We start from the raw sequence: 15,465 nt of genomic DNA, 5'->3' as shown, positions 1-15,465 counted from the left end.
CTAAATTCACAAAAAGTCTAAATTACATAACATAAATCTTATAGGTAGAGAAAACAGTTTTCTAACATAATTTCTTACTATAACCATAATCCCAGCCAGCCAGAGGCTATGGCTAGAATAAAATGAATCATTCAACCTTGGTTTCAGCACTGTAATTTTAAATGATTGTGGCAGCAATATTGCATAGTAACTAAAAAGAAGAGACTTTTAGTCCTGGTCTTACTATTTACTAGCTATGTGACCTTGAGGAAGCTATTTAACCTAAGTCTCAGTTTCATCAACTGTAGGATAAAAGGTGATGGTGAGGGTTAAATGATACAATGATTATAAAATGGTTAACAAAATCCCCAGCTTATCATCCAGAGTTCAAAATATGGTAACTTTTATTATTAAATATATAAGCCTTCCACTGTATGCTGCTGCTTCTTAGGAATATCATATCCACCCCGGACATAGATACATTTTTTTGCAATGTGGCCATAAATTACCATTAGTGGTGATAATTAACAAATAACAGTAATACTTACAGATGAAAAAAATCTCAGAAATCATGTTTTCTATTTATTTTTATTTTCTATCATCTTTAGCTGGATATACTTATAACTTATACCTTAATATAAGTATATATAAAGTATATATACTTCAATGAACTAGAAACTAAAGAAATGGATGAACTAATGAAAGAAGAAACAAACAAACAGAGTTGACAACCATTTCCCAGTTTCTGCTAAGGCAGTATGATCTGAATTATTGAGCATCTCCTGGATCTGGCCTTCAGAGAGTGGCCATGGTCATACTCAAAGTATTAGATCATGTAAAAGAAGAACTGCACATGCCCCATTAAAAATGAAACTCCACCCTAATAATATTCAAGTTGGGACACATTGTGAATTATAGCAATTCAGCACCTCAATTAGAAAAGTTTTAGAACTCAATATACCATCTACCAATAACTTATTCTGTCCCTAACTGAACACAATAGAATGGACATGGAATCTACAAACTTCAAAAGCAGTATATGTATAATTGAACATTACCCAGAAATAATCCAAAGAAAAAACTAGTATCAAAACAAAATTTTCATAATAATGAAAAATAGAGAAATCCAATTGTGTTCTCTTGAGACCAGAAAAGATATTTATTACTTTCTTTTTAAAATTAGGGTATTTGCTAAGCTAACATATGGATATAATCACTTCTGAGAGTAATTAAAAGAAAGGGAAAAATGAGATTTACAAAAAGTGAATAATTTGGCAAAACTAAGCCACAAATAAATAACAAAGGTTCTGCTACTGTCCTAGCGGTACCATGGTCAAAAAGCGATAACAATCCAACAGAAAATTCAACTGAATGGAGTTTCTTCTGATCTTTTGAATTCAGAAGTCATGTCAAAGAAAATTACACTTAATGAAAATTTTCTTAAGGGATATATAAAGGAAAAATTTTCCTATTACTTGTAATAATACTCATTACAGGGAAACCGGACTATATGGTGAGGCACATACAACATGACAGAATTTAAACACACACATTATTTATTTTCTATGTCAAAGTTAGTAAAACAAGAGTTTCATTTCCCACTATGCTATAATACTTTAATTTGTAATCAGAACTCCAAATGCTATACATTTACCAAGGTCTGCTTATCTTAGTGTTTCTTACGTTCCAACACAAAACAGGATCATAGCAATTTATTACACAACAAAGATGCTGTGAAAATCTTTTGGCTTTGTAATTTACTTCAGGTAAACTATTCAAATTACTTTTTAAGTTACGATAGGATGATAATAAGAAACTACAAAATGTGACATACCTTTTGAATTTTATTAGAAATTACCCACTTTTAGTTTACTCTGGAAAATTTGACTACAGCTTTAAGAATGTTTCAAATAATGCTCACAAGCTGGAGTGTGTAAAACAACTGAAACTGAGATGTCTCAAAGATTAATAGAAAATGAAGAAAACCTCCATATATTTAACATCTCCATATTTTCTTACTTACTACATAAAATAGGAGAAGAGGGTGTTTGCAGCGTCAAAGTGGAGCCATCTTTCCTTGTGATATTAACTCGAAAAACCAATCTGGCACGAGTGCTTTTTTTCTTGGAACCAGCAATCCCTATTCTGGCTTCAACGTCAGCATTCCTCAATTTCAATATCCCTACGCAGTCCACCCTAACACAGAAAAAATTACATTAACTGATATTTTCTGTTGTATAAATAGTGCAATACTCTTAAACAAGTTTTCTTTTTAAAAATAATTTACTTCCTTATTAATTTTTAAACATGTAATATAATCATACAGTTCCAAATTCAAAAAGTACAAAAGGATAAATTCTAAATATTCGTTAATTCCTAGTCCTGTCAACTTTTCATTTATAATAATAATGGAAAAATAGTACAGAAGCAAGAATCACTATTTCAAAATCTAAACATAAGTAATGGTTTACAAGAAATACTTTTGCTTTAAAAAAATAAATCAAGCAAATTAGCAAATACATTTCTTTTTGCATTTATATAGAGGGAATGGATTTTAGTTTTAAAAAATTAGCAGCTTCCCCCAAATGGAACTATATATAGCCATCAGAACTATAAATAATATTTATATTTATAAATTCTATAAATAATATTTAATGTTATGGAAAAAATGCTTGTAAGTGAAAAGCAGGTAATAAAACAATGAGTACAGTATAGCCTCAATTTTATCAGAAAACAAGGATGAAACAACAAATTTAAAAACAGTAATTAGTTCTGGGAAGTTGGCTCTTGAAGGGTATTTTTTACTATTTTATTATTACTAATTTTTACTTTTTTAATTATTCTGTGTTTTTTAACTTACAAAGAATGAGTAATATTTTTATAATCAGTAACTTCCTATCTCCTACTATGTATGTTTTTATAATTTCAAAAGTTAAAAAATCTTTACTTTCAAAATTTCCCTTTTCCAATTACCTTCTTATTTATTCAAAATGGCTTTCAAAAAACCCTGAAAACCAAGCAGAGAAGTCCTTAGCTATCCAATAAAAATGATTACAATACAGGTTTATTGATGTCAATATTTGCTGTCATTATGAGTCTTCTTTAGGATTAAAGGTCCTTAACAAAAGGATTAAGAAAAAGTTTGTTTTAATTTAAGGCATTAACACTTCTAATATTTTTCAGGCAAGAAAATTGCACAAGATGAAAAATAGCCCCAAGACATAATTTTTTTAATATAGGAAAATAGAAAAGGTAAATTTAAACTAGCAATAATGCTATTTCATTCCAAGATGGGTCAAGGCACCATGAATGGTTTCTGTTAGTTTCTACTGTAAACACTCAGAAAGCAGAATTTTGGAAAGCAAATCAAATTGTTTGTAATTTTATTTTTAATGTTAATTATTAATTCCAACATGTAAGTCTATATTACTTTCCCAAAAGCCAGGTTTCCACATGGCTTTTATATCCCTGCCTTTCACATTGGGAATTCTCTAGCAATTTCATTCATTTACTATTCAGCAATAATCTATTTTTTAATTTGCAATGTTTAAAACATTTTAAAAAATACTCAAAATCTTCTTTTATACATTAGAAACTAAAAATTTTTCCTGCCTCGATAAAAGTGTAATGAATAGCAAAAAACATTTTTACTAAGTACTTACGCCAGTGTCATGTTGTTGCTCGGATCAAGGCCAACTTCTATAACAGTAGTGCCTTCAATGTCCACTTCTTTGCAGGGAGTTGTATTTCGCCCAGTTACCCTGCAGGCCTGATAAAATCCATGTGGTTTCACTCGACCAGAGTCATTGCCCACAAACACTTGCAACACTACTGGCTCATTATGGCCTTCCAGCTGGAGTGAGAGAACATGGAGCATAAACATTAATTAGCATTTCAAATAACCTAATTGTAAAATCAAATATTTAAGACCAAGTCCTATATTTATAACTAGATTACAATAAAAAAAAAAAAACTTAAATCTTCAAGAAAAACAGAGGTAAAATATTTTCATAAAGGAGAGTTGGCTAAGTTACTGCAGAAAATGATGCTTTAGTTCTGCAATAATCACATTTTAATTAAAATTTCGTATGTTTAATGATAAATTATCATTTGAAATTAATTTGTGCAACCAGGTGAGAATGAATACACAGTCCTTAAGGTATTAATAAATTTATGGACTGCCAAAGAAGCATGTGTGTTACTTAGGATTTACCACCACCACTAATGGAAAAATTCACTAAACCGTATTAGTGGCATCATTACCATCATCATCAAATAAAAGTACATACACTAAAATTTCACTCTGTTAAAGCTATTTGAGTAGGAAAAGTGTTTGAAGTGCAGCTATATAAATAATAGGGAAATAGAGCTCATTTTCATAGACTAGCTGCATATATACAACATCATAAAATCCTGGGCCAAAACATTATGGTCTGAAAAATTGCTGGTCCAAACCAGGATCTATGGGTCATTGTAGGTCTCAAGCAAGTCTTCATAAATTAAATTATAATTTGTATGCTGAAGAATAAATATTTAATACAGCATTTGGGAACAAATGTTTCCAATGCTAGCTCTTGATCAACTTATAGTTAAATACTGAAACTGCTAATGTAGAATGGAGAAAATCAAAAATAACTTGTACAATGCATATCAAAGTGCTTTAAAAAACTCATACATCTTTTCTATCCTAGAATAGCTGTATCTCTGTGAGTATCTACGTGTATCAACATAATGAGGCAAATAAGCAGGCAAATAAGCAATCTATCCAAACTGTTAGTCAGCAGTACCTAGAACAGTGTCTGGCACATAGAGGGGTGCAATTCTTGTTGAGTGAGTGAATAAATAAACTTTGGAGGTAAGTCAATTCACTCCCTATCACAGTTAGGCAATTAATCTAACAATACTTCTGCAGATAAGTACTCAGACATGGCATAATTTAAAGCCAGAGCAATTAGGTTAAGAATATTTACCAAACTATCAAAATGTCTGGTTAGACAAATATTTACACAAAGCATAATTTAAATTTCTCACTTGCCTGTTACTTGTCCTGAGTTTGGGGGATAGAAGAAGAGTTGGTGTGGTGAGTAGTAGAGGGGTAGGAATGATATTGTACACTTTATAAATGGTTCCGAGTAAGTCTCCTGATCCCAAGTTTCTAACATTATTTCATTCAAGTATAAGACAAAAGACAGTCCAACTAAATATTGTCCAACTAACACATTTACACAAACTGTATTTATAAGAATCTACCATGTGACTAGACAAAATTCCTCCCTGTTTTGCATTTTGCAAAGGGCAGGAACACTTGTTAAATATCCCCATCCTACTTTTTTTTGGTTTGTCTTCAAAGAGAAATAGTCTTTGAAAAAGGTATCCCAGATACTGAGTGCCCTTCCTTTTTTCTTCTAGTCTAAATTCTGAAAAGACAAAGACTCAATTGATACCCTGTTTCTTGAACTGAAGACTACCTATCAATCAATTCTTTTCTGAGTTGAGTAGTCCTCATTACTTCAGCCATCTCAAAAACCTTGTTTTCCAAGTAATTTTTACAATGTCTCTGAATTCACATTAAAATTTCTTCTTAAATATGGGAAGAATCTAATATAGTTGCTACCAATGTCAAATGTAAGGGGAAGATAATCCATGATTTCCATTTATTTTACTTGTTATAACACATTCTTATTTCTCCTTTCATTTAGACTAAAATTCAAATGACATCTGAGTAACAACATTTGGCCTATGCTTCAGTCAGACTTTTGACTTGAATTTCTAGTACATATAGCTAGTAATTTTATTTTAGGCAGCTTTTGCTGGTTAAAAACAAAATAACTAATAAGTAAAAGTGGATAAAATTCTTCATATACTTCTAAATAAAGTAAGCACCTTCACTGTAGGAAAACCTTGCTGTGTTCTGTCCTTCACCGAGCCACGGCTACCCTCAGTCAGGTACCGAGCTCGGTGCTGCGTCTCAGGCTGTACAACTATCTTCAGCTCCTTTCCCTCACTTTTAACAGGATATTGTCCACACAACATAGGGCTCTTCTTTACTCCAGTTCCTTTTTGGTTTTCCAATGTTCTGAGAAGTCAAAGCACAACATGGAAATAGTATCAAAAAGAGTTTTCTATAAAAGTCATCTAAGATAAAGGAAGAAACAGAATAGGCAATAACATTAAAAACAGCTAATTAATCTTATTGACAAAATAAAATACAGCCTAGGGGATGATACATTCTATTAGCAAAGAATCTTTTAAAAGTTTGTAATAAAATTTAATTATATAATAAAAAAAAAGAAAGTAAGTTGGATAGAGAAGACAAAGAATGCATACTTGTGGCAGGAGGAAGACTGAATGCAATTAAGATGGGAATAACAGGAAAGAGAATAGCTAATGTCACTATAACCTTTCAAGTTGCATTTCAGTCAAAAAAAAAGTTTAAAAACTACAAATATGTGTGAGTGTTATATAAAGCTACAAGATTACCATTATTTTCTAATAAGACTTGCAGAACAAAAGAAAAGTGGGGGTAGCAAAAAGAAACAAAAAAACCCCAAAAGGTCTTAAGGAAAACTAAAGGTACATGTAGCATATTCTCTTGGATGTCTTTCTCAGTACATCAAATTGAAAAAATTATAATAAAAAACCCAGTTATTAATTTTTTATTGGAAATTAGCTTTAAACAACCTTTCCCAGAAGTTTAATTTATCAGAGTATTTTTATTTATGATTAAAGAACTAAAGTCTTAAGCATATAAAAATTATATAAGCAGAGTCTTACAGATAGGCAATCTAACTTATTTTTTTAAATTGTGTTTCTAACATTTATTTGTATATCATGCATTTGCTACGTGGAATGTATGTTCAAAGAAAAATATTTTAAATGGTTGTTAGGACTTTAGGTTGACATTTAATCTGAAGTACTGCAAATATGTTATAAATATAAATAGGAAGCAATACTATTAGTTAAAAATCACCCATGTACATTTAAAAACAGAACCACGGCCTATAATACTTTCTGTATGACCCTCCCAGTCCTAAATTAACACTCACAGTGAAGATACAGGAGTCAAGAAATGATTGTGGACAAAATCTCCTTGAAAAGCAAACAGGTCCCAGGAGGAATATTATGACTTCAAACATGGAGAAGCAAAGATGGCTAAGCAGCCTTAAACCTAGATTTAATGCTTACCCCTTCATCTTTAACCAAGTTGTTGCCTCAGTCATCAATAATAAAGAGGGGAAAGGCTGTACTTGCAATGGGACCTGGAACTGGAATGAACCCACAGCTAGGAATGCAAAGGAATGCAGTAAGATTGACTGGACTGAGTTCTGGGGGGTAAGTATTGTACTCAATCATCTTCATATTCCCTGAAACTTTCACAATTCCTGAAACAACAGATGCTAAAAAAGTATTTGTTGATGAAGCTTGACATAATTAAGTCAAAGATTATCTGAGTAAGTACTTTAAAAGGCCCTGGAAGAATAAATTCTACAAACAAAAGTACTGAGTTGAAGCTGGAACAAAGGGCAATAAATCCTATTTTTTTTCCATCATTCTGGTAGAAATTCAAAAATTTACACTGAATACAATGTGCAGTCCTTTATATATGAAATTCTATAGTGATACTCTGTTTTTTGCTCATTTTAAAAATCGAAGCAAAAATATTCACTTACTGAAACTATGTAAAAAAATACCCAAAAAATGCACTGAAAGGGACTAAACAAAAATACAGCAAAATGCTAACTGTAGTTATACTGAGTTACTAGATTTACTTATTTTCTTCTATTTTCTATATTTTTCAAATGTTTATAATTAGTATCTAGTAATTTTATAATAAAAAAGGGAACATTTTAGTCTGAAATATACGGAAACTTTGGTATACCAATTGATTTGGTAAGATACGGATTTTATATTCACTTATGCCAGCCAAGCTAATATTTATGAAGATAAACAGTTTCAGTATTTCAACAAAACAAAATATTTCATTTGGGGGGCGCGGGGTGGGAAGGGACAGACTGGGATTTCAAATTGTAGAACAGATAAACAAGATTATACTGTATAGCACAGGGAAATATATACAAGATCTTGTGGTAGCTCACAGAGAAAAAAAAATGTGACAATGAATATATGTATATTCATGTATAACTAAAAAATTGTGCTCTACACTGGAATTTGACACAACACTGTAAAATGACTATAACTCAATAAAAAAATGTTAAAAAAATTTCATTTGGGATCAAAACTATTAAGTGAGTCAATAAAAGTATATACAGTACAGCTTAAAGAAGAATCACATGTGTAATCAAACAATTTCTGAAATGATACTTTTAAAAGCCCTTAAAACTAACTTTATTCTCTAGGTTTAAATGTAAACATGGAATACATACATATTTAGATCTCTAGCCATGTAAAACAATGAAAATAATAACTAATTCTTAGAAAAGTAGTCATTCGAATTACTAATTTTTAAGGCATTATGGCTTAAGGAAAAACAAGAAAGTAGTAGCTAACTGTATGGGATTTTACTTCTAAATGACATGTAAAAAAGGAAATCCACTGTCTTGGCATATTCTGTCCAGAAGGCTTAAAATGACATTCTAATTCCTTTGTGCTGCACATCCTTCTGGTTGTCCGTCACAAAAATAATTTTCACTATAAAATGCCTAGAACAGGTTTCACATCCAAGTGACAGCATATCTTAATTTCTAGGAATATCTAGAAGAGACATTGGGCTACTGCTTCTCAGGACATTTAGTTCAAGAATTTAAGAATTATATGGCCAGGAATGTTTAAATACTGAGAAGTTTTTTGAACAATGGTTTTATTTTCTTAATAAACTCTTTTATATAACATTTTAATTATACAAAAATACTATTTCCCTCTTGAAGGTCAATAAAACTGCTGTACACATGTTTGAGAGTACATTTTCTATAATTTAGCATTACATAAATTGTAAATTTATGGCATATTAGATCTAAGGCTATATATATATATATAGCTTATCTCTCAAAACATTTCTAAATTTTTTTCATGTTTCTAACATCTTTCTTGCTGAAGAATATAGGACTTTATTTTGAGATCCTCTTAACAACTGTTTTCAAAGGTCCATTTTTCTATATTTACATATGATTTTATCTTTTCCTAAATATACTTCTTATAAATTCAAATTTTAAACTTCTTCCATCATTTCCATATGCTAGTGTCAAATATTTTTCCATTACCTAAGAAGCTGGACATTTCTTCTGCTGCTTGATGAGTTTCTGTTCCATGAATTATTTCATGAGAGATTTTGTCTTGACAAATGTTATTATACTTTCCCTGGGTAACCTCAAATCATTTCTAAGATATATCTATCATACAAAAGCAGAAGCAGAAAAGATGTAGGTCAAGATATCTCTTTAACAGCAACTGCAAACCATGTGTGTTGACTAACTGTAAGTCAAACTTTTATTTGTTCTTCATTTGAATCTTAACATTTATTTCAGTATAAATATGAAAATCTATCTTATGGAACTTGAAAAAAACCCCACTTTCTCCATAGAAGCCCAAATAAACACATACCTGTATTTAATGATAGACAGACATGAGCCTTTTAGATCTAAGTTTCAGAGCATTATTCTATAGGTGATAGCTCTACAAATATGTTCTAGAATTTTTGACTCTGCTAATAATGGTAACACTTTAGGAATGGGTATACCTTGTTTTCTTTTAGAAAATTTCCTAATTTGGACTTTCAAAAAGTGAAAAACATTTAAGTGTGCATTTTAATTTAACTGTATCACCCCAAAGAATTTTTACATAAAAGTGGAGAAGAAAGTAGTATTGAATAGATTCTGCTTTAAAAATATACTGAGAGAATATTTCAGAACAAGTTTAATATATATTAAGAATATTCTCTGGACACAACATTGTAAAATGATTATAAATCAATAAAAAATGTTAAAAAAAAAAGACTATTCTCTGTAACACTCAACCAGATTTTTAACTTAAAAGATACTACTGATGTCATCAAATAGTAAACCAGTCAAAAGCTTCTCCATCACCTTCTGTGACAACCTGAAATTGTAGGAAATTCTGGGTCAACTAAAGGACTATACATACCCTGTCGCCCAAAAAAGTAATCTCTCAAAATCCAGTGAGTTAAATTTTATCAAACTATGTTGAATATACTGTAGGAAATATAATAAAAACTCTAGAAATTAAATATTACAACGAAAATATTAAAGGAGTTAAAAATAAGTCACAGTATTTTATACTTTAGATGTAAATATTCTGTAATATGGCTACTGAAGTATATTTAGTGAGTACTGTAAACTGGAAGAGATGAATGAAAACTAAAAGTGTTCCATGATCCTGTTCTATCAACTCTTCAGAAACATAACCCAGATTCAGAAAAAAAAAAAGTGACATATTTATTTTTTAAAAATCCTGAATTGGTACAATGTATCAAAGAAAAGCTTAAAATAAATACATGAATCTAAATGATGAAAATCAAACTATCAATTTAATTTTTCAGTTTTTATCAAATAAAAGAAAAAAGGAAAAGAAAGTTTAAAATCTTCACAAAAATGGAAACAGACTGAACCATATGGGGAGACGTAAAAGAGAACACAAACAGGCCCTTGGTAAATGTAGCTAGAACCAGTTAGAGTTGTTTTAGCTAGAACCATTCATTACATTGCTAGTTATTTCCATGAGTAAAAATATTTTAAAATCCTTTTAAAATATAAATCTGAAATTTAGAAGTTATTTCTAAATAGACTATTTTCATTTTCTAGTACTTAATCATACTAAGGTATCTATTCGTAAAATCTACTGGTATTTTATTTTCTTCTCCAGTGAAACTCGATAATTTTAAGTTAAAATTTTTCATATATTTCAATGATAAAATTAGTATCTTTGCTTTAGAGGCAAACTTGAGCTGAGCAATTAAGAAAAATGAGGAATGATTTATTTTTTTGTTTTGCATAATGGTGAGAGAACTTTAAAAAAATGTGAATACCAACCCATTTCCTGCTTTTGAGTTGCCTTTGTTGTCCGTGGTAAGCTGAGAAAGCACATAGTGAGGTGCTTTGGCACTGTCGGCATCAAATATATCCATATTAGATTCTTCACAATCTCGTCGTTTGACCCCCGGCCTCTGCTTTGGATTTCGCTTTCGTGATTTACGAGGTACCTCAGTGTTATCATTGTAGGAACTGGTGCTCATGTTACTGAAGTTGGAGGGGGAATCCTCCATCCACATACTGCAGCTCTGCTCAGATTCCAATCCACACCCCTCATCCTGGCAGGACATCCGACTGTTATCCAGCAAGTCCTCAGGTGGTGGTGAGATGTACAAGACTGTGTGCCTCTTCGGTGTTGATGGATGCTGCTGAACTGTGTTACTGGTTAACTGCTTTTCACTTACCCCTCGGTTACTTACCCCCAAGGCTGAGGAGCAGCTCTCCACTTGCATAGCCTTGCTGTCGGTGACTGAGGTAGAATAAATGGTAGGGCTGGAAGAGGTGGTAAAGGAGCTGCAAGCACCGCCCATGGAGGAAGAGGAGGGAGCTGAAGAAGCATCTGCAGTGTATAATTTAAGAGTAAATACACTATACATGTTTTCACCTATGCTGGCTAGCAGTCCCATTGAAAATGTGATTTGTGAACTGATTGTTTTTCCCCAAAATGAATAGTTGGAATTTGGTTAAGTTTTAGAATATAAATGCTTCAAGCAATACAAGGCCTAAGAAATGCAATTTTTAAAAATGCCCAAATAGCATTATTTTTACTTGTATTACAATCAATAGATTTTTAAAAAAATCTAATTTAATGTTTTAAGCTGTAAAGCAAGAATAAAGCATTTATTGCCTCAGCTGGATGTTCTATTGAATTTTAATCATTTAAAATAATAAAGAAAACCCCAATATGAAATATATGCTTGTGGTCCACATTCAATGCCAATTAAATAATTCATTATAGAATTTGAAAAGTGGGACTGTGCTTAGCCACAAAATATTAAAATAAGTTTCTAACCTATGAAGCAGAGAACTACAGGTCATTTTTAATGCAGACACTCCCTGCTTCAGAGGCAAATCCTGGAATAAAAATATGAGAAAATAAATGAGAAAAGAGCTGCTGATTATTCCAGATATCAATTATAAAATGAGAAATAAATAGAAAAAATATATAATCAACTGAATTGCTGGCAAAATGGAACTGGTATCGTCACTATGATTGCTGTAAAATCTAGAATAAAAGTGAAAAAGGTTTGATTTGGAACATGCTATGCTGCAGAAGATAAGCAAGTTAACCACTGAGGGTCTCTAGAAGAAGGAAGTAGCAGTTCAAAACCATGATCTCTAAAGTAATAAATCCATCCTTTATGGTAGAATGAAAAACAGTAAGGACTAATTACTGGACGGATTTTTCTTATAAAGAACTTGATTACACACTAAGCAATTGGTTACCACTGTCCATTTCCTCTCTCTTTAAAAGGCCTGTTTGATTTTAACTAGTAAGGGAATCTCCTCAGATGAGTAACAGTAAATTTTACTGACTGAAGTCTAACAAAAAAAGAAGTGAGTAGAAAAAAATCTCTAGAGAGTACCAGAATTAGTTCCTATAAAAAGGTTTTTTATAAAACCATTTATCTATTATGCCTAGCAAGAAGAGTTAAAAGTAGATCTTTTCAAAACGTGTTGCAACTGGCATAACAGCTCACTGAAAAATACTACTACTAAACCCTTAACATAATCTCAGAAGGCACACTAATGTTAAGGTCAGAAGTTGTCAGTCCTATACGATTTTATCTTGTATAGGATATGGAAAGGTTTATAATCATAAACACATACAAGAATGAAAATAGGTAACGTGATGTAACTAAAAATACATTTAAATCCAAAATTAATTTTTATCTACAGCCAAGTATGCCACTGTTCTGAAGTAGTTTGATAAAACTTAAAATGGTGATGTGCAGTTATTGGAATTGTTACATTCACATCAATTATATAAAGAGTGAAATTTAAGAATGCCAATGTTCAGATAATCAAAAAGCCAAGTGCCAAAAAATCTATTTTTAAATTGAAAACATGTACCAAAACACTTAAGTCATTTGGAAGAACTAAATTCACTCACAATTTTTCATTGCTGTCAAGGCTGAAGAGCACGGTTATTAGTATTAGTCATCAATAATGAGATCTACATAAATGCCACATGGAAAGATTCTTCCCAACTACCATAAGTCAAAGTACCTAGAGCAACTAGATGATACCAGTTCCATTTTCCAGTCTGTATTCTTGACAAATGCAGTAGCTGAAATTGGAAAATTCAGTCACTTTAAACTGCATTCCAATTTAAAGAAAAATTTATCAATTTTGTATCATGCATTAATGCAATGTTTTCTTAGTAAATAAGTATTTTCAAAGATTTGTAAAAACTACAAAATCTAGATGCTAATGTCAGTGACAGTTTAGGAGCTGATTTGTAGCCACTTTGGGTTTAAATAACCAATTTTTTCCTTGTTTTTTGAAAAATATTACATAATTCATTTTAGAAAAAAATAGAAAAGATAGCATGTCTAACATTCCTCCATCTGTTCCAACTATTGGCAAAAATGAAGCTAAATTTTTGTGTGTATACGAGCCTATGCTCATCATTTTCAAAGAAATACAAGTATGCAGCATGCAGTATTTGCAGTGGAACACACAAAACATGCAGCATGAATGCTGTGAACTTGTATTTCTATAAAGCAGCTTTTCCCCATCCAACCTTTTTGAATCTAAGTACCATGCACATGAGAATGCAGAATATGAACATCTCAGGGATCCCTGTCCATGACAGATGGAGAGTCAGGTGAAATGCAATCATGAACTTAAAAAGCAAGTTATGAATTCAATATGCAAGATATAATCCAGCATTGCTCTTTAAGGTATATGTGATTTATCTTGCAAATCTTATCAAAACAATCATGGTTATAAAACCCAATTGATATAATCTCACATAAATGTCTGTTCTGGGACAGGTATTCCAAACTGTGATCTCATACCCTACATAAATTATTCTATACATTTTCCTTGGACACCTAACACAAATTTTAAATATTTTACCTGCAGTTTCCTGGACATACTTACTAAATAAAAAAGTTCATTAGCACAAAACTATGAAGCTGAAACATAAACTCTGTCAGAAGACAGTAGTAAGCATCCTTTAAAGGCTACCTCAGTTTGATCCTAAATTACAAAGGTTCTACTTACTTTAAGAATATAACAAGACAATTTTTGAAAATTATAAAGCTCTCTACAATAGTAGCATTGTTCCTCTGATGATGAAAATGGTGTACAAAACTCTTCACATAAGCATGTTATATTCATGTTAGCAAGACATCATCTGAGTGCATTAATAATGCCACGTGAGGTGAAGTGGAAGATAAGAACTATGGGCTCCTTAAGAGCATGGACATCTTTCTCATCTTGGACCCTCCTGACATGTAACACACTATGACTTGTCATGTAGTAATAATTCAATTTGTTATTAAATTGATTCATGGGAAGTCAGTATTTGATATATATGTTGAAGTATATTAAAGTTAAATGGGCAAAAAAATGTACCAATGTGTTCATAATGGACACATATCAGGTTTAAAAAATACATTACTCAAAATGCTTAGGATATATCTTAGTATAACAGCATTATGTGATACAGGGAAGGTTTAGAAGTAACTTAAAAGAGTTTAGAGGTAACTATTTGCTATTTTTATGAAGAATGTGCCAGTAATTTTCTTTCTTGAAGCTACATATAAGCCAAATTACCTACTTGTGTGGGTCTATAAATTTATTAAAAATAACAAATTCTTAATGTTATCTATTAAAAAATAAATGCATAAAAATAATATCAAGAACATTTTAGATTTCCAAACACTAATTTGTCACTTCCAAGTATTTCCATAAAAGCACTAAAGAACATTCCTGGGAATATTATGAATGTTCTTAAAATATTTACAAGAAATCTTTCAGTCACTATGTTATTAAATATCAAGAAATAGCTTAACTGACATTCTGTAGAATTAAAATGCTAATGCAATCTTGCCTCCTCTATACATTCTGTTTTTACTTTTAAGTTCTTATAAACAAGATATGCTAACTACCTCTCCTCTTCTGTTTTGATTTTGAATCTCCATTTTTATCTCTTAGGAATGTAGAAACTATGTTTAAGTGCTGCTACTTAAAATACAAACACTCCAACATAAAGATGTTTAAATAATTGCTTTTATTTTCTCACCAAGCAGAATGGTCATAATGTATTTCTATTTTATAGCTTTACAATTTTGTTTTTTAAATCCCTTAACAATTCTTCATAAAGTTGAAAGTTATTCTTAAATTTTTTCTTAAAATTATTTTCTCACCTAACATGAATAAATTTTTACTGATTTTTCTTCTATGAAAAATTTATCTTTGAATTTAGAAGAATTTTATTTTTCCATAGTATTTTATGTGACCACAGGTAGCA

The 15,465-nt window shown here is 31.0% G+C and overlaps 1 protein-coding gene across 12 annotated transcripts in view; it reads right to left on the bottom strand.

The window, feature by feature from the left end:
* NFAT5 (nuclear factor of activated T cells 5) overlaps positions 1 to 15,465 on the bottom strand; it is a 113,496-nt gene that overhangs the window by 35,842 nt on the left and 62,189 nt on the right. For 5 of the 12 annotated variants that reach the window (XM_032486635.1, XM_032486634.1, XM_032486636.1 and 2 more), the window contains 4 exons: positions 10,983 to 11,541; positions 5,863 to 6,055; positions 3,642 to 3,832; positions 2,003 to 2,175 (listed from right to left, as the gene is read on the bottom strand). In XM_032486635.1, the coding sequence (XP_032342526.1) occupies positions 2,003 to 2,175; positions 3,642 to 3,832; positions 5,863 to 6,055; positions 10,983 to 11,541 (1,116 nt within the window). Of the gene's footprint in view, positions 1 to 2,002; positions 2,176 to 3,641; positions 3,833 to 5,862; positions 6,056 to 9,197; positions 10,440 to 10,982; positions 11,542 to 11,994; positions 12,057 to 15,465 lie in introns of those variants that run through there. The other 7 variants (XM_032486641.1, XM_032486644.1, XM_032486643.1 and 4 more) reach the window with 4 other exon arrangements.

The sequence above is a fragment of the Camelus ferus genome, chromosome 9 (assembly GCF_009834535.1).
Source record: "Camelus ferus isolate YT-003-E chromosome 9, BCGSAC_Cfer_1.0, whole genome shotgun sequence".
Taxonomy (NCBI): Eukaryota; Metazoa; Chordata; class Mammalia; order Artiodactyla; family Camelidae; genus Camelus; species Camelus ferus.
The sequence above is the reverse complement of the archived record's forward strand: the minus strand, read 5'-3'. Positions and strand labels throughout refer to the sequence as shown.